Below are 19,843 nucleotides of genomic sequence, written 5' to 3'. Positions count from 1 at the left end.
ATTTAACCTTAAAAAGCATTTAGGAACACCTGGGTGGCGTAGCTGGTTAAGCATCCGCTTTTGGCTTAGGTCATGATCACAGGGTCCTGGGATCAAGCCCTGCATCAGACTCTGTATGCTGAGGGGAGTGTGCTTCTGTCTCCCTCTCCCCCATCCCCTGCTCATTCCGTCTCTCAAATAAATAAAATCTTTAAAAAAAAAAACAAAAACACCTATGGGTCAACAAAGAAAGCAAAAAGAAAATTAAAAAAATACATGGAGACAAATGAAAACTAAAACATCATGGTTCAAAATCTTTGGCACATAGAGAAAACAGTTCTAAGATAGATATTGATAGCAATACAACCAAGAAACAAGAAAAATCTTAAACAATTCAACCTTACAAAAGAAAGTAGGCAAAAAAAAAAAAAAGAGCAAAGCCCAAGGTTAGTAAAAGGAGGACAGAAAAATCAGAGCAGAAATAAACGAAAGAAGCTAAAAAATAATAAAAATCAATGAAACTGAGAGCTTCTTCTTTGAAAAGTGAAACTGATAAAACTTTAGCCAGACTCATCCAGAAAAAAAGAGACAGCTCAAATAAATGAAATGAGAAATTAAAGAGAAGTAAAAACCAACAGCACAGAATTACAAAGGATTAGCAAGAGACTACAACAAAAAATTATATGCCAACAAACTGGACAACACAGAAGAAATCATTAAATTCCTAAAAATGTACAATCCTCCAAAACTAAACCAGGAAGAAACAGAACACCTGAACAGACCAAGTACTGTAACAAAACTGAATCTGTCATCAGATTCAACTTCAAAGCTATGCATTATACTCTCAAGCTGAGGTATGAAATAAAGTGTTCTTCCTCCCCAAAACCAAAACAAGACAAAACAAAACCCTCCCAACAAACAAAAGTCCAGGACCTGATGGAGTTACAGGTCAATCTACTAAACATTTTAAAAAAGAATTAAAACCTATCTTCCTTAAACTATTCTAAAAAACAGAATAGGAGGAAAGCTTCCAAATACATTCCACAAGACCAGCATTATTCCGATGACCAAAACCGGACAAAGACACTTAAAAAAAAAGAAAACTGCAGGACAACCTCCCTATGAACACAGGCGCAAAAATCCTAAACAAATGTGCTTGGCAACCAAATTCAACAATACAATAGAATGATGATTCACCATGATGAAATCAAATTTATTCTGAGAATGGTTCGATATCCTCAAATCAACCAATGTGACACACCACATCAACAAAATGAAGGATAAAAATCATATGATCATCTCAAGAGATGCAGAAAAAACATCTGACAAAATTCAACATCTGTTCATGGCAAAAACTCAACAAAGTCAGTCTAGGGGTAACATACCTCCATATAATGATAAACCCACAGATAACATCATACTCAAGGGTAAAAAACTGAATGCTCTTCTGCTAAGATTGGAGTAAGACAAGGATGTCCAATCTCACCACCTTCATTCAACACAGCATTGGAAATCCTAGCCACAGAAATCAGACAAGAAATAAAAGGCATTCAAATTGGTAAGAAAGAAGTTGAACTGTCATTATTTGCAGATGACAGGACACTATACAAAGAAAACCCCGGACTCCACCAAAAAGCTATCAGAAGTAATATGGATTCAGTGAAGTTGCAGCATACAAAAATCAATATATACAAATTTGTTTCATTTCTACACACTAATAACAAACTGGCAGAAGAGAAATTCAGAAAACAATTCCATTTACAATCACACCAAAAAGAATAAAATACCTAGGAATAAACTTAACCAAGGAGATAAAAGAACTGTATTTTCAAAATTTTAAAACACTGATGAGAGATATACCATGCTCATGGACTAAAGAATCAGCATTTTTAAAATGTCCAAAACTCCTGAAAGCAATCCACAGACTGAATGCAATCCCTATTAAAGCACCAAAAGTAATTTTCACAGAATTAAAACAAGTAATCCTAAAATTTGTATGGAACCATAAAAGACCCGTAATAGCCAAAACCACCTTGAGAAATGAAATAAATCCTGAGGTAACACAATCTTCAAGATATACTACAGATTTCAAGATATACTACAAAACTGTAATAATCAAAAAAGTTTATTAATGGCACAAAAGAGACACACAAATCAATGTGACAAACTAGAAAGCCCAGAAATAAACCTACATTTATATGGTCAATTAATCTGATAAAGCAAGCAAGAATATGCAGCGGGGAAAAGACAGTCTCTTCAATAAATGGTGTTGGGAAAACTGGACAGTCACATGCCAAAGAATGAAATGGGACCACTTTCTTATGCCGCACACAAAAATAAATTCAAAATGGACTCAAGAACTAATGTAAGACCCAAAACCATAAAATTCCTAGTAGAAAACGTAGCTAGTAATCTCTCTGACATAAGTCTTAGCAACATTTTTCTAGATCCATCTCCTCACAAGGAAAACAAAAACAAAAACAATTGGGACTACACCGAGATAAAAAGCTTTTGCACAGCAAAGAAAACCACGAACAAAACAAAAAGATAACTTATTGAACTGAAGAAAAAATTTACAATGATATATCCTATAAAGAACTTACACAACTCGTCATCAAAAATACAAATAATCCAATTAAGAACTGGGCAGAGGACCTGAATAGACACTTTTCCAAAGACATATAGATGGCCAACAGACACATGAAAAGATGCTCAAATTACTAGCCATCAGGAAAATGTTAAATCAAAACCACAGTGAGTTGTCACCTTACACCTGTCAGAAGGGGTACTGAAAAGTGAGAATTAGTAAGTGTTAGCAAAGATGTGGAGAAAAAGGAACCCTCATGCACTGTTGATGGGAATGTAAACTGGCGCAGCCACTGTGGAAGACAGCATGGAGGTTCCTCAAAAAATCAAAAATAGAAATACCATATGAACCAGTAATCTGTTACTGAGTATTTACCTAAAGAAAATGAAAACACTAATTTGAAAAGATAAATGCACCTCTATGTTTAATGCAGCATATTTACAACAGCCTAGATATGGAAGCAAACCCAAGTGCCATGATAGATCAATGGATAAAGACGTACGTATATATGTAATGGAATACTGTTCAGCCATAAAAAAGAATGAATTTTTCCGACCTGTAAGAACATGGATGGACATAGAGGGTATTATGCTAAGTGAAGTAAGTCAGACAGATATAGACAAATACCACATGATTTCACTTTTATGTGGAATCCAAAAAAACAAAACAAATAACTGAACAAAAAAAGCAGAAACAGAGGTGTAAATATACAGAACAAACTGGTGGTTGCCAGAAGGAAGGCAAAATGGGTTAAAGGGAGTATGAGATAGAGGCTTCCAGTTACAAAATGAGTAAGTCATGGGGATAAATGGTACAGCATAAGAAATAATACAGTCAGTGGTACTGTAACAGAGTTATATAGTGACAGATGGCAGCCACATTTGCGGTGAGCACAGCATAATATATACAGCTGTGGAATCGCGATGCTGTAATTTTAAAAAAGGAAAGGGTAGATAGCTGAATTTAATCAGGACCACAGTTTTGCCAAGCAGGTAAGATGATGGAACAAAGAGGTAAGGGACTCAAGAGCAGCTACAGTGACAGACTATGAAATCCGAGCAGATCGGTAAAGTAGTCAAAACAGGAAATGAAGAGAGCAAAAACACAGACGGACCTAAGGACTAGAGCACCCGATAAAGTTAAACTGCCTCTATGTTGAGAATGACTGAGTACGAAAGGAGAGGAGGTTATGGGCTAGAGAATAAAATGTCTGAATTTGTGATTTCAGAAGTAGAGCAGTTCTTTGTGACATCAAGGTACAATAGCCCTGGCTAAGAACACCTTAAAATTGAGAGAAGGGGGCGCTGGGGTGGCTCAGTCGGTTGAGCATCCAACTCTTGATTTCAGCTCAGGTCATGATCTCAGGGTTGTGAGAGTGAGGCCTGCATCAGGCCCCATGCTCAGTGCAGAGTCTGCCTGACCCTCTCCATGCCCCGAATGCTCTCTCTCTCACACACGTGTGCTAATAAATAATTAAATATTTTGGGGGGAAAAAAAAAGGAGAGATCAACTGGTTATACAGGAAAGTCGATAGGAAGGGAGAACAAGGCAGGCAGAAAGCATGAAATGGCAAGGTAGTCCGAGAGTTGCAAGCAGTCTGAATGAATGTAAGAGGGATTGAGATGAGGACGGAGAGGGAGGGAAGAGTCATGTAAGTCATATCTGAAACACAATCTGTTCAGAATGAGAACCATCTTCTGAAGGACTAAATCAGTGCAGTTCTAGGAACACAAAGGGTGGCAGATACATGGAAGCAGATTTCAAAATAAAAGAGAATGTCCTAATGTCCAACAATTACATAAATAAGTCGTCTTGAAAACTCTTTATGACTCAAGTGTTCAAGCAAAACTCCATGTTGCTCTGCTTGCAATGCTGTACAGAGGACCATGAAGTCCCTTCCAACTCCATGAAGGCAGTAAGAGAAGAAAAAACATTACTTACCAGTTCTACACCTATTACTCCTGCACCAATGACAACCATCTTCTCTGGAACTTTTTTTAAAGATAAAGCACCTGTAGATGACACTATTGTATCTTCATCAATCTACAATAAAATATATACAATCAAGATTATTTGGAAAAACCTACTGAGTTATAACCTGACCCCACCAAAAATGCTAAGACATTTATTTGTTTTGAGGTATCTATGACTTCTATCCATACACTCGATTTTATCAAATCCCATTAAACTGCTCACTTAAAATTTCATCATTTGGTATTTCAAAATAAAACGGTCAGTTTTAACTTTGTAATGAATTCATATCCATCTTAATTGAAGTGTTTTATTTCTGGTCAAAATCACTGCAGAATAAAGACAATCAACTTCCCAAAGCTGAACGACTGTCAATGTACAGTACTTCAGTTAGAAATTTCTCCAAGTTCATAAATAGCATGAATAGTTTATAAATGTCTTTCTGAAGGGAGGTTGTACCACATACCGTGATTCCAGGAAAAGGAGTAACCTCCGAGCCTGTAGCTATAAGAATGTTCTTTGTATCAATAACTTGAGTGCTGCCATCGGCTTTCGTAGCAGTGACCTGATTTTTGCCAGTTATCTTTCCATATCCATTTACGTGGACAACCTTTATAAAATAATGTTTATAGATTTACAAAGTTTAAAATGATTTTCATGATTAAAAAAACGTGACTAATAGGAAAAAAGTACTCTATTAAGTAACACATCCAATACAAAATGCTTCCTCACTTAGTAAGGCTACACATGGAGCAGCAAAAATTTGTTCTATACGTCAGAGAAATCTATTTCAGGTTAGCATACAATTTTAAATTAAATAAATACCCCCAGCAAAAAACCCTCCAAAAAACAAACAAAAAAAAATCAGCAGCCAAGTTCTAACAGAACTGCTCTATGAGATTAATGCTTAATGTATATGTAAAATAAAGCAGATATCTGCACGTTAAACCACTGACCTTATTCTGTTTGAATAAGTGGGCAATTCCACCAGTTAAAGCTTTTACTGCTGTACTCTTCTGCTCCATCATCTTCTCCAAATTCAAGCGAACTTCAGACACTGTAGTTTGTTAAACAAATCTTTAGTCCTTAGCTAAATTCTTGAAGCAATAGGGTATTTTTCACTAATCACAGAAAACTTCAGCCTAATGTTTACAGAACTGGATAAAAGGCAGTATTAAAACTTCTAAGTACAGTAACTAATAAATAATTGTAGCTTGCAAAAAGACTAAGAGCAACATCTCTCAATAAATAGAACCTGTCAAACACTGCAGAAAGTCCACCTTTGGGAAAAATTCAGTCCAAAATAAACATTATATCCCACTACTGTAGCAAAATATTCTAACAACTTATGATGACAGGTCTAGATGAGATTTAAATAGAAACAGCAAAGTAAAACATCATCTGAAATTATAAGTAAAAAGAAACAATAATTTCATGAAACAAAAACTAAAAAAAACACTCAACTGAAAACGTTAAATATAAAAACTTAATATAAAAGAGTTTAATAAACTGGATTTAATCACTCATTTAACTTAGAATTCTGAAGCAAGAGTGTAAGAAGATAAAGCTGCTCAACTCAACACAACTTCAGAAGAGGGATAGCTCAGCAATCAGCACATGCAACCAACACAAACCGCAGAGATGAGGAAACACAGACTCTGAGAGCCTGGACTGACCTGAGGCCAAAGAGCTACAACAGGAAGCTATGCCTACCTTGCGGGTCCTCTTGACTAACCCTGTCTCCTCTTTCTTCCTTCTTTCCAAAGGAAAGTAGGCTTTGACTCTACCTTTCATCTACTTTGATCTATTTGCTTTAGTGTGTACGTATCCCCTTCATACCCACTGGATAGCCTACTACAGCCCATTCTTTCAGAAACCTACTGCTACAAACAAATGAAGAAAAATAATTACCTATCCCCATCTCCTGATATGTTTAAGCTCTCCCTAAAACCCCAACCCTTCTGGATATATCTGTCAACAATTGGTAAGAAAGGATGAAATAAAAACAGCCCAAAAAGAATGGCAAGAGATAAGCCATACAAAATTAAAATGGAATGTCCTCCTTTTACACTGTGCTACATACACCCCACCGCTCCTTTGTTCTTCCCACTACCAACAACTTAGGTAGACCAACCTACCTTCCTTCTTTCTCTGCCCATAGCCTTCAGGAATCCCATGCCAACTCCCCACCCCAAGATCTCCAGGTTTCAGGGAAATTAAAACTGACTACACACACACACACACACACACAAACACACACACACAGAGCAGACTTCACACCAAAGTTTTCAAAGGAACAGAAGATGTCATAGTAAAAATCTGGACTTAAGCCCTCTTAAGTAAATCTCTCTACATTTTTAAAGATCTTCTTTTACTCTTTCCTCAACAAAACATATGTTACACATTCATTAGATACACATAAAGCTGTAGCCAAAAGAGTCAAGTCAAATATGGCTGGTAAATTGCTGAATATGAAAGGTATACTTACTTTCAATTCCCCTAGATGCAAAATCTTTTCCATGGGCCATATGATAATAATGAGAGTTATTTAATAAAGCCTAAATAGATAAAATGATCAAATGTTGACAATAAGACTATATACAATCAAAAAGCAATTAAGAAATGACATTCTCTACATGGAATAATACAAGGACTGCGACAACTCAGTTTCTGTTCTTGTATTATTAACGTAAGCCCAATAATAAAGACGTAAAAAACGCTAAATAAGCAGGAATGAAAAACAAAACATCTTCACTTCCTTTAAAATCAAAGAAGTACACTCTTCAGGGTGGCAGGTGAAAAAGGCATACATAAAACCCCTAAGGGAAGAATTTACTACCTACTGTCTGTTTCACTGGTAAAGGAAAGCTGAAGAGAAAAAACGGAGCACCACAGCCTGTTTGAATGGAAAGGCTGGGGATTTGAAGACAGAGACGCAATTTCAGGAATGTATGGCAGACTGGTGACAGCACTGTTTAAGCTCTACCAAGGAAAACACATTTTTTATTATCAACCATGGTTGCCTATTTTCTAATAACTATTATCCTAATGTTCTAGTCCTAATACATCCTTCTAATCAGTGGCTAAGGAAAAACACCTCTGTACTGTACAAAACACATGCTTACCTTAGAAGGAATACAACCAACATTCAAGCACGTTCCCCCAAGCGTCTCATTTTTCTCAACGCAGACTGTCTACAACCAAAGAAAACATTATTTAACTACTTATAACCTGCAGTGGCTCAATTCATAAAATTCCCATACATCTGTCTTAATTCTTCTACAGAACAAGTTACTGAAGCTGTTTGTAAGGATGAAATAGACTCCTTTAAAATATATCATTTCAGAAATAATGCTAAATGCAGGCTCACCCAAAAATGAATTGTGCTCAGAGACATTTTTGCCTAACATTATCAAACACATGCCCTTAATCCTATCACTGTAGCTTCCAAAGCAGAATTAGAAGCCAAATGTACAAAGTATCGGGAGGAGAAGGGAATAATGGACCTCACTATTTCATGAGAGCACCGCAACTGAGTAACATTCTTCATTCATCTCAGGCCTATATTTAATTTATAGAATAAACAAAAATTTACCATTACTATTTATGTGCAAAGTATTCTATGAATATGATCAACTCTTCTCCAATAAAAATGTATCAATACCTCATTTAGTCTAAACCTTACCTTGAAGCCCAACTGGGCAGCTTTGATAGCAGCGACATATCCTCCAGGACCAGAACCTATCACTGTCACATCAGCATCAACTATAATAAAAGCAAATTGATATAAACAGTAAATTCCTTAATACTGACCAAAAACAGTGCATTAAAAAAACAATCAAAAAACCTGCTATTTTAAACCTCCGAGAAAGTACAAAATAACGAACATTTTCTTCACAGTACTTTTTCACTCGTAGGCACCTGACGTTCTGTGATGTAACTGAAAATGGCACAGATTTTTAAACTTCATTTTCTATTTGTTCATTATGACATATGGAATACAACTTTTTTTAATTTAAGAATTTATTTATTTGAAAGAGTGCACACACATGCGTGCGAGTGGAGGGAGGGGCAAAGGGAGAGACAATCTCCAGCAGATTCTCTGCTGAGAGCACAGCCTGACACAAGGATTGATCCCACAACCATGACCTGAGCCAAAACCAAAAGTCGGGCCCTCAACAGACTAAGCCACCCCAGCACCCCACATCTGAGTTCTACATCCACCGAATCCACTGACCTTCCTAAATTCCACACTGTTTTACTTAAAAATAAGACAGGTTTTTAGTGACACTGAAAGACATTATCTGTGGGAGGGAAAGAGCTTTGTTTTTTTTTTGCGTGTGTGTGTGTGTGTGTGTGTGTGTGTGTGTGTGTGTTTAAAGATTTTATTTATTTGTGATAGAGAGAGCACAAGCCGGGGGATCAGAAGAAGGAGAAGCAGGCTCCCCATTGAGCAAGGAGCCCAATGTGGGACTAGATCCCAGGACCCTAAAATCATGACCTGAGCTGAAGGCAGACACTTGACCTAGGAAAAGAGCCTTGGAATCTGACATAACTTGGCTTCAAATCTCAGCTCTTCCATTTATTAGTTGTGTGACCAAGGAACTTAATTTTCCTGTCATAAAGGAACAATAACATTGCCTTAAATGATTTATTTAATGTTAGGATTAAATAAGACAATTATTTGCATAATACCTTAGTAGTGCCAATAACTTTAAGACTGATTACACCCCCTTCAGGTACTTCTGAGAAAGAGAAAAACCAGCTTCCCTGTACTGGATGGCAAACATGTTTTGAACTTCATTTGAACGCTAATAAATTTTGTATAGTTTATGGTAACAGGCTAACCACAACATTAAATGAACTATTCTGGACATTTGTCATATAAAAATACAAAAAATTTTTTTTTGAGATTTTATTTATTTATTTGACAGAGAGAGAGATCACACGTAGGCAGAGAGGCAGAGAGAAAGAGAGAAGGAAGCATGTTTCCTGCTGAGCAGAGAGCCCGATGTGGGGCTCAATCCCAGGACCCTGAGATCATGACCCGAGCCAAAGGCAGAGGCTTAACCCACTGAGCCACCCAGGCACCCCATAAAAATACAAAATTTAAAAAAAAAAAAAACAAACCAACTTTGTATCAGCAACCTTAGGAATGTAATAATTGTAACACTATTGGAAAAGTCCAATTATTCCCACTGTTCCCGAGCCAACTTCAAATAAAGCTACAATCACTTATAAGACTTAGGAGAGAGTCTCCCTTCCTTCTCCCCACCCTCCCAAACTATCCTTACAACCCCAAGCACTGCAGTATATAACACATTTTCACATCTATTACACCCTTTTTGATTCTCAGAACTTCCTAGGAGGAAAAAAACCTTATAACTGACATTTCACAGATAAAAAATGCTAGGTTCAGAGAGGTCATTTAACTTGCCCAAGGTCACCTAGCAAGTGGGTCACAGAGACAAAATTAAGCTTTTTGTCTTGCAGTGATCATTCCATTATTCAACAGGATTCTATTCTCAAATTTAAACTAACATAAACGAAAACCCTGAGAGCACTAATCAAGTTTATAATCACCAGCTATCCGATCTGAGAATAGTTTAACCCGCTTTACCTTCGGCTCCCCTGTCTACACAAAATAAAGACCACAAAAAAACCTCCTCCATAGGATCGTAACACAGAATAAAACATCATATATAAATAACTTAGTATTTGCTATATGGTAGCTATATTCTGAACTATGAAGATGCCAAATTTTAATTTCTGGCCAACCCCTCTCCAACAAAACACCACTCCCCCAGGCATGGGAGTGCTAGTATCATCAAAAAACCTTTCCTGGCCTGAAAAGAATGACAGAACCTCAGCTATGGAAGATAACTAAGAAGTTATCCAACTGACAAAATCTAAGAATCCTTCCTACTGAATAAATAAAAGGACTGATTCTTCTTGGTTATATCGGATGATAATTAGGATTACTCAGTACATGAAAAAAAATATACAGTCAGTCCAATACATGAAAAAACTATTGCTTCCATTTTCACTGATCCATTTTTGCTCTTTGACTATACTGCTTGGTTCCCTGATTCATGTTCAGAATTAAGTACATAAGAAAACGTATATCTATCTTCAAATTTTGAACAAAATGATGGCCTAAACAGCATCCCTTAATTTGGGTCCTAATTTTTAATGCACAGTAATGAAACACAAGCTACAAAAACAGGGTTTTTTTGTTGAATTTTTAACATCTTTTCTGATTAAAATATGTTTACTGAGTAAATTTAAATAGAGAAAAGCCCAAAAAAGTTGAGTTTCATTTCCCAATGTAATCTTAGATTTTTTTTCTTAAGTATACAAAATACAAGAAATTCAGAACTAGTCAGCTCTCACTGAAGATACTGTATGCACCATTCCATCAGAATACCACTAACGTGCTATGGAGCACAAAAAAAGAGAAGGGGAAATGTAAAGTCTTTATCTACAGATGGGTCAGCGGAGAATATGGGAGGGTGTGATTCTGTGACAAACATTCAAAAGCAAGCCAGTATTTAGGGAATATCTTAATATACTTGGAAATGTATCAAAAAAGGTGAACTGATAGGTAAATGAAAGAACAGATCTGTGATAATTTAAGTACAGTAAAATGTTAGTGGAAGAATCTGAGTGTTCACTGAAAAATTCTTACAACTTGTCTAAATGTTTGCAATTTTTCACAATAAAATGTTAGAAAAACCAACCAGCTGGCTCTCACTTGTACCAAAAGCTGCATGCAAGTAAAGTTTACAACACAATAGTCTGACGCACCATACCCTTGTCAAAAAGCATTTGTCGGTTTGGTTTTCACATACAGTTTTAAAAATCAAGATATAGACCAATTGTTCAGTGAAACAGATCAAGGAATATTTGATGGAAAGTTTTACAAAATTAGCCTTAGCCTTTCAGAATGGAAAAGAGAAACTGAACAGGATATACAAATTGGTATTATGAGAGAAAGATGACTAAGTTAGAAATATGGCAGAAGATAGCTGGATAGCAATTCGTATTTTAAGAGGCAGTGAACTAACTGGAGAAAGCTATCAGGTCCATACTTTAAAAAATAATGGGGTACAGTCAGGGGTGACTAACTTCAACAGACATAGCAGTTAATGCCATGAAATGAACTGAAGGAGAAAAAGCAGGAGAAAGTATTCTACTAATATTACTTACGGTATCATTGTGAGGAAAATAAGCACACCATGTTATCAAGGCTACCACTGAAGTCAAGGTGTCAAGTTACAAATCAATTACCGTCATCAACCAGTTGCAAGATGTATACTGACAAGTCAGTCTGAGACAGTATCTACCATATCGGTAATTTACCCTGTATCAGGCAGTGAACTAAATGTTTCCTGTTGTCTTATTTAAGCCTCCTTATGTCTCCATGACACAATTATTATACCTCTATTTCACAGGGAGAAAATAAGGCTAAGAGTAACTAAATAACCTGCATTAGGCTGCCCATCTAGTAATGTAGCCAGGTTTCAAAGCAGGTTCCTTCTATTCAGAAGCCTTTGCTCCAATACCTTTCTGTTCTAATGCCATCCAAGACACTAGGATGATCCCATAACCTCTCCAGGGCCATCAGGAACTCCAAGAAGCTCCTTCATTATCATAATGGGAAATCACTGCCTTCAATAAACTGATATTATAGTTAGGGAAAACAGGCACATATCAAAATATAGATAAATCAAGTTTATTTTTACAAATAAAAAAAAGGAGTAAGAAAAGAGGTATCATAAGGCAGTAATCATTAATTACCACATTCACAACATGAGTTTAAGAACTACTTGGTAAGATTTATTTATCGTTGGGGTGAGGGTTCTGTTTTTAAATTATCAATGACCTTAATCTCCAATCTATTTTAGTGACCCTTCCACGCCCTATACTTATCATCACCCAAAACCGCTCCTCAGCTTCTAAAATCCTGAATTCTAATACTCTACTTTCTGATGATAACTCTACAACCTCCCCAACCCATTACGAAGGAGAAATATATTTAAAGACAAAAAGAATATAAAGTTTAAAAAAAAAGAAAAACTCGAGTTCAAATATGGGCTTCTACCTCTTCCTAAATCCTCGGGAAATTATTTAATCTCTCTGACTTTGATGTAACATAGGAATAAGTGATAGTAATACCTACATCCCACCGTCGTGAGGTCAGACATAATGTCTGTCAAGACCCTGGGAGGAGGGCAGGTGCACATGAGACACTCAATAAATGTTTCTTCCCTTCCCAGATCCACCTCCCAATCTCACAGCCTCCAATCTGTCACCCTACACACTGCTAACCCATTGTTATCTTTCACTAAAGTCTGACTCAGATACTACCCTCTCCACCTTCATTGGTTTCCCTTTCTTTCTCAGTCAACAAACATTTATTGAGCACCAGCAACTGTGCCAGGTGCTAAGGAAGGTTTCCCCCTCTCTTGTTGGATAAAATTCCAGCTCCTAAATACAGCATCCAAACCTCTTCTTTAGCCTCATCGCCCACCACACTCTGCTCATGCACCAATACTACTCAGTTTAAGCTTCAGCAACAATGAATTACTGTTAGCTTATACCCACAGAATTACACTGGTCTACCTATGTGCATTCTGTTCCATCTACCTAGAAATAAATGCTGACAGCATGCATTTCACATCAGACACTACCCTAAGGTCTAGGGATATCTATAAAAAACACAGCCCTGGTTCTCATAGTCTAATGAGAGAGAAGAAAAACCATTACAATAAAAACGCTAATCTGCACCCAGAATGACTTTAAAAACAAACCACTATCATGCTTCTGCTTAAACCATTCCAATGGCTTCCAACTGCCCTTAAAAGAGAGTTAGGGTCTTTCATTATCTGCAGAGGTCATCAACCCATCTTCAACAAATATTAGGCACACTGGCCCTTTCCAAGCTCCTCAAAGACACTATGCTCCTTCTCACATCGAAATACTCCCACATGCTGTTCCTTCTACCTGGAACACCTCTTCCCAGACCCACCCCCACCTCAACCTGTTTCAGATATCAACATCATTTCCTTAGTAGAGAACTCTGTGACCATTCACAATCCACATACAGATTTCATAGCTCCCTATGCTTAGCCTGTGGAGTCATTACCACAACTGCTTACTGGATGTTTGTCTTCCCCAAATGGACTATAAACTCTATAAAAGCTGCATCTTGTCTGACTCATTCACTGCTATATCCCAGCAACCAGCCCAATAACTAGCACATAGTGCATATTACATATTCTCTATTTGTTGGAACTAAAGAATGAATGACTGTAGCAAATGTGAGTGTCTTAAGGACTAGGAGTTCATTCCTGTCATGAAATGGAAGGTCCTATCAATAATACACATTAATCTTTAAATTTTGAGGAACTTCATTCATATAGATATTTGAACATCTTCCAGATTTTTTTTAAGACTGTATTTATTTATTTGAGAGAGAGAGCATGAGCAAGAGTGCACAAGAAAGAGCACAGTGTGTTGGGGGGTGCAGGGGAAGCAGGCTCCCCGCTCAGCAAGAAGCCCAGTTCTGGACTCAATCCTGGACCCTGGGATCATGACATGAGACGAAGGCAGATGCTTAACCAACTGAGCCACTCAGGTGCCCCCTTCCAGAAGTTTTAACAGGACTGTATTATATATAATAAACTTGGAACTTCTCAAGCTGGTCTGCTCAACCAGTACTCCCTGGAAGCGGACCAAACAGAACAGAGACTAAGATGGAGGTTCTAGAGTCGAGGAACTTTCCCAGTTCTGTCACTTCCCAGCTGGGACCTATCTTGACTCAGCACCTCCACATATAAAATGGGGAAAACAGCAGCACATATCTTGTCAGATGGCAACAAGGATTAAAGACTGCCTGAGACAGAGTAAGCGCTCAGGGAATCAGTTACTATTAGTGTAGCTGTTGCTGGGGATTTACTTCATACCAGATGCCACAATGGGTGATTCTGATAAAGCAACAACTAAACCAGACACGGTCCCATTTCTCATATTTATTTAATAAATATGTACTGAGTACCTACTGTACCACTCCAGGTGCTAAACAATCACAGTCCCCGCCCTAACTAAGTGTAAATCCTTGGGGGAAAGACAGCTGTTAAATAAACGCCTCAGGGGCACCTGAGGTTAAGTTTTGACTCTTAGTTTCAGTTAAGTGTCTGACTCTTGGTTTCGGCTCAGGTCATTATCTCAGGGTCATGAGCTCAAGCCCCGAATTCAGCTCCACACCGGAGCTCAGAGTCTGCTCATCCCTCTCCCACACATGTGCTTGAGTGCTGGCTCTCTCTCTCTCGATTCTCCAAAATAAATAAAATCTTTAAAATAATAAATAGGGATGCCCGGGTGGCTCAGTTGGTTGGACGACTGCCTTCGGCTCAGGTCATGATCCCGGAGTCCCAGCTCCATGGGGAGTCTGCCTCTCCCTCTGACCTTCTCCTCACTCATGCTCTCTCTCACTGTCTGTCTCTCAAATAAATAAATAAATAAAATCTTTTAAAAAATAAATAAATCAATAAATAAAATAATAAATAAATGCCTCAGATAAATACAAACATGAACACACAATGCGTGTTACTTCACGCAACCAAAGACTTCACACACTGTATTAATGTGAGTACTAAGGGATTTATAATTTATTCAATGTCAAGGAATCACTACACAATTTGATTCACAAGTACTCGGTTACCCTCATTCCAAAATCTAAGATCCTGCTCAAAGACTACCAAATAGAAGGCACTGAATAAATCGTTGTTGATTAACTCCAAAGGTGAAGAATTAGCCACAACGTCTTTAATTACCTGCTCTGGAAACAAAAATCTAACATTTCTCCTGTTGCTTAAGAAAAAGTACTATTCCCATTTAACAAAGACAACTGATATATGCCAAGCATACCCCAATAAAACTGTAAGGAAAAAAAAAGGAACAAAGGGTATAATGGTGGGGAGGCTGGATGGCTCAGTCAGCTAGGCCTGGAGACTCTTGGTTTCAACTCAGGTCACGATCTCACAGTCATGGGATCCACCCCATGTTGGGCTCTACACTCAGTGCAGAGTCTGCTTCAGACTCTCTCTCCCCCTTCCTCCCACTCGATCACTCGCTCTCAAATAAATAAATAAAATCTTTTTTAAAAATTCCTTTGTAAACAAATATGAAACATTTTTTTAAATGTTTCATAATGTTTAAAAAATTTTTTTAAATTTTAAATTATTTTTAAAAATATTTTTAAAAAACACCATTTTTTAAAAAAGGTATAATGGGTCCAACCGTTTTCCCCCACCATCAAATTAGTACTTTTTAAAGGATTTCTTGCCCTTTCTAAAGCTAGGTAAATCATTCACTGTTGATCATTGGTGACAGGAATCCTCCCACTACTCTTTCTTCCAGAAATAAAATATCTCAGATCATGCTAGTCTGGCAGCAGTTAAGGTACAGGATAAAATTATTTCAGAGAATGCAGGGACACTAATGGTTACACTTCCCCCCAACTCATGGTTTCTACAAAAAAAGTTTTAATGCAACTTTACTTATATGGGTGATTCAGGTAAATGTCAAAACAGATGACTTCAAATAACTAATATGCACTGGTACTGGAGGCCAAAATGCCTTACTACAAGCCCATTCACTTTCTGTTTTAAAAAACAAAATATATGTCCTTTATAGAAACTTCAAAAATACTTAAAAAAAAAAAAAAGAAAGAAAGAAAGAAAAAAAGAAGAAGAAAATACCCATATTCCCCATATTCCATAGTTTCCTTTCAGGGTGTATCCTTCCAATCTTTAAAATAATGTTTTTGACAAGCCCATCAGAATTTTCAATTGGGATGTCAAAAAGTCATCTCACCATTCTAACAGTGTCAAACTACCAACACACTTACTCTTACACAGTGGACAGAATTTCAACTTTTTTTTAAATGTAAACATTAAAAATAACTCCCCTGCTCAAAACCCTTCAGTGTTTTTTCCTTTACACTGGGAGTAAAATCCAAACTCCTTCACCTGACTTCCACAGTCCTCCATGATCTGATCCCTCCTTACCTCTCTGCTGTCACATCCTATGGGTCTCTGCTCCAGCCACACCAGCCTTCCTGCAATGACTTAAACCTCACAATCTAATTCTCACCTCAGACTCTTTTCACTGCTGTTTCCCTCTCCTAAAATAACCTCACTCCCTCTCTTCACTCAGATGTCATCTCCTTAGAAAAGCCCTGACACCCTATCTAAAACAGTCATTTTTACTCCCAGTTACCTGCTTTTATTTTCAATCTCTAACCAAAATATTTACCTGTTACCTGAGTATTGTTTGTTTTTTTACCAGCAGACTGTCAGTTCCAAAGAAGCAGGGCTTTGCCTAGTTCACTACCTAGACACAGTAGGTGCTCAATAAACATTTAAGTGAATAAACACATGAACAAATGAATTCTATGACAGATTACTTATTAGTTGTTCTAACGTTCACTTACTTTTACATTTAAACACAAAGGAACTATGAATTAATCTGAGAAAAAACCGTTTTACTAAATACTTACTTGGTTGATCTGCATAAGTTCTCAGAGGCACTGCAGAAACTCCCTGTAAGCCATGAGATATTCGACTAAAATGGCCTCTCTGGAAAAAGGGGGGGAAAATGTTGTATTATGTAGAATATGAATTCAAAACAGAACTCCTGAAGGTCAATGAAAATGTAAAGACTTGGGAGCAAATATGTCAAGCACTTATTATTTATGTATCTTCCATTGCTACACAGAGGTTACGTATCAATTTCTCTCTTTTTAAGATTTTATTTATTTCTTTGTTAGAGAGAGAGAGAGAGAAAGGGAGCACAAACAGGGAGAGCAGCAGGCAGAGGGAAAAGCAGGCTCCCCGCCAAGCAAGGAGCCCAATGGGGGACTCAAGCCCAGGACCCAGGTATCATGACCTGAGTTGAAGGCAGCCGCTTAACCAACTGAGCCACCCAGGCGTCCCAATTTCTCCTCTTTCATCACAACAATTACTTAAACTTTAGAACCCCAGTTCCCCATACTATCTTTTCATTATGAATATTCAATAAACCATCTCAGAGCAATATAGGCTAAAGCCCAACAAATAAAGCGTTATTCAGTGGTATTAGTGTTACTACATTTTCAGAAAGCATGGCTAATTTTTGGTGCCAGGGATTTTAATGTCACAATGAAGACTCTTAAAAGTTCTAGGGGCACCTGGGTGGTGGTTAAGTGTCTGCCTTTGGCTCAGGTCATGATCTCAGGGTCCTGGGACAGAGCCCCACACCAGGCTCCCTGCTCACCCGGGAGCCTACTTCTCCGCCTCTTCCCCCACCCCCGGCTCGTGTGCACTGGCTCACTCTCTCTCTCTCTCAAATAAATACCTTTTTTTAAAAAGGGCTCTTAAAGTTCTAACTTAAGTACTCAATAATCTTTACATTACAATCCTCTACTTGTTATTATTGTTTCCTAACTCAAACTACCTGACCCCATCTATAAAAATGCTCCTGAACAGTTAATTGGGAATAGAAAATTAACAAGATCACTTGGGAAAATGCACTGACATTCAAGAGCTACTACAATTCCACAAAGTGCATCATAATCCCCACAACAATCTCTATGAATGTCCGCTCTTTTCTATGAACAGTGAAACACAAAGAAACGATGCAAATAGCTCTTATGGGAGGCAGTGATGAAACCCTCACTCATGTAGCAATGCTCTCCCCTCCAAGGCAACGCAAAGCACCTGAGATCAGAACAGCAAACCAAAAAGGAGCAACGTCAGTCCTAATTTCTAGTCCCAGTTCTGCCGCTGCCTAGAAGTATGATTACACTAACTCTCAGCACAGATTACTCCTGTTAGGAACCAAAGAGACCGATTACTATGCTACCTTTTAAGGTATCCACCAATGCAGTACCCAGCCACGATCCCGCATGTACACAATCCGGCTGTATTCGGTACGTGGACGAAGAGGGAAAGCTGTCCTAACGGTAAGCAGCTGCGATTAAAAATGCAAGCCTCTAGGAGAGAAGGCAGTGAACACTAGCTGAAAGCTGCAAACAATGAGGAGGCCTTTGAGGAATTCCCAGGGCCACCTGTCAGGGCTGACTGCCTCTGGGTGTTTCAAGGAGTGGCCCCAAGGTTACCTGCCCAATGCCACGCAGGGGCTCGGATTAGGATTAGTAAAAGGTAGCGAGTATGAAAAGAGCAGCCGGGCCAAGTGCGATTTCTACTTCTTCTGCCAAGGTAAAGCGGCCTGTGCATGACCCGCATGCCCCAGACGCGAGGCTTGCGGGCGGACTGGGGCCGTCACACAACGGGCGCGGCGGCTTCACCGCACGGGTCCCCGCTCGGGCCGCCGCCGGGCCAGAGCCTGCTCAGGGGCGGGGCCGCGGGTGGTCCCGGCCACTCTGCCCGCCTCTCTCGACCCCACCAGTTAGGCCGCCTCCCGGACCCCGTCAGCGGGCCCTTCTGCGCCTCTGGCTTGGCACAACCCCACTCGCTCGGCCCTCACCTTGGCCAAGGAGCAGTACACACGACTCCAGCTCTGCATCTTGCCTCTCAACTTTCCTTTCCGCCAGTGCTTCCCCGTCCGCTAAGCTCCTCGGCCGCCTCGCCAAGGTCTTCCCGCCCTGCGCATGCACAGGCGCAGCTTACGTCATGGGTCGGGAGCAGCGCGATTGGTCCGCGCCCTCGGGGCCCACGGGACTAGGCGTTCCTGTCAGGCGCGGAGTCGTGCGCTGTCGTAAGAAGCGTAGTGCTTTCTGGCAGCGCGGGATTGCGGTACCATTTTGCCGGTGGTATGGAAATGTGGGGAGTTGAAATGCGATGTTATACTTGGAGGACGAGATAAATAAACAAGACTATCGTTTGCTTCATGCACGCCGCAGAAAGTGAGGATTGAGAGGTTCTAGGTTGTGCTAAACTGAGGAATCTCAGCATTTTCCAGGCATCGCCTTCGCAGCAACCACATGAAGGATTAGGAGCATTACAGTTAATTGGATGAGGCCCTGAGAGGTTAATACCCCCGAGGTCGCGCAGAGGAAAGATGACTGTTTTATAACTAACCTCTCCCCCCAAAGTAAACGCTGTGTAAGGGATGGGGCTGCAGACGTTGCATCACCAACATCCTACTCTAAGCTAACTGGCAAAACAGAAAACACTCTCTTCTCTGTTCGAGCAAATTAAAATTCGGTGGGGTCGTGGATGAGATTTTAGGTTTCCATGAGGAACCAAGAAAACATTGTCGTCAAGACTGAGTATTGAGGTTTAAGGTCTGATTCTTGTT

The 19,843-nt window shown here is 38.9% G+C and overlaps 1 protein-coding gene across 1 annotated transcript in view; it reads right to left on the bottom strand.

Annotated features, from left to right (window-relative positions):
* Positions 1–19,206, bottom strand: part of DLD (dihydrolipoamide dehydrogenase) — a 29,830-nt gene extending 10,624 nt beyond the window's left edge. Inside the window, exons 1-8 of the mRNA XM_032873389.1 lie at positions 19,070–19,206; positions 17,103–17,181; positions 8,223–8,302; positions 7,663–7,731; positions 7,026–7,095; positions 5,494–5,594; positions 5,004–5,147; positions 4,508–4,609 (exon numbers count right to left, since the gene is read on the bottom strand). Coding sequence (XP_032729280.1) covers positions 4,508–4,609; positions 5,004–5,147; positions 5,494–5,594; positions 7,026–7,095; positions 7,663–7,731; positions 8,223–8,302; positions 17,103–17,181; positions 19,070–19,108 — 684 coding nt within the window. The 5' untranslated portion in view covers positions 19,109–19,206. The remainder of the gene's footprint in view (positions 1–4,507; positions 4,610–5,003; positions 5,148–5,493; positions 5,595–7,025; positions 7,096–7,662; positions 7,732–8,222; positions 8,303–17,102; positions 17,182–19,069) is intronic.
* Positions 19,207–19,843: the final 637 nt, after the last annotated feature.

The sequence above is a fragment of the Lontra canadensis genome, unplaced genomic scaffold (genome assembly GCF_010015895.1).
Source record: "Lontra canadensis isolate GAN:19392208 unplaced genomic scaffold, GSC_riverotter_1.0 scaffold48, whole genome shotgun sequence".
Taxonomy (NCBI): domain Eukaryota; kingdom Metazoa; phylum Chordata; class Mammalia; order Carnivora; family Mustelidae; genus Lontra; species Lontra canadensis.
The sequence above is the reverse complement of the archived record's forward strand: the minus strand, read 5'-3'. Positions and strand labels throughout refer to the sequence as shown.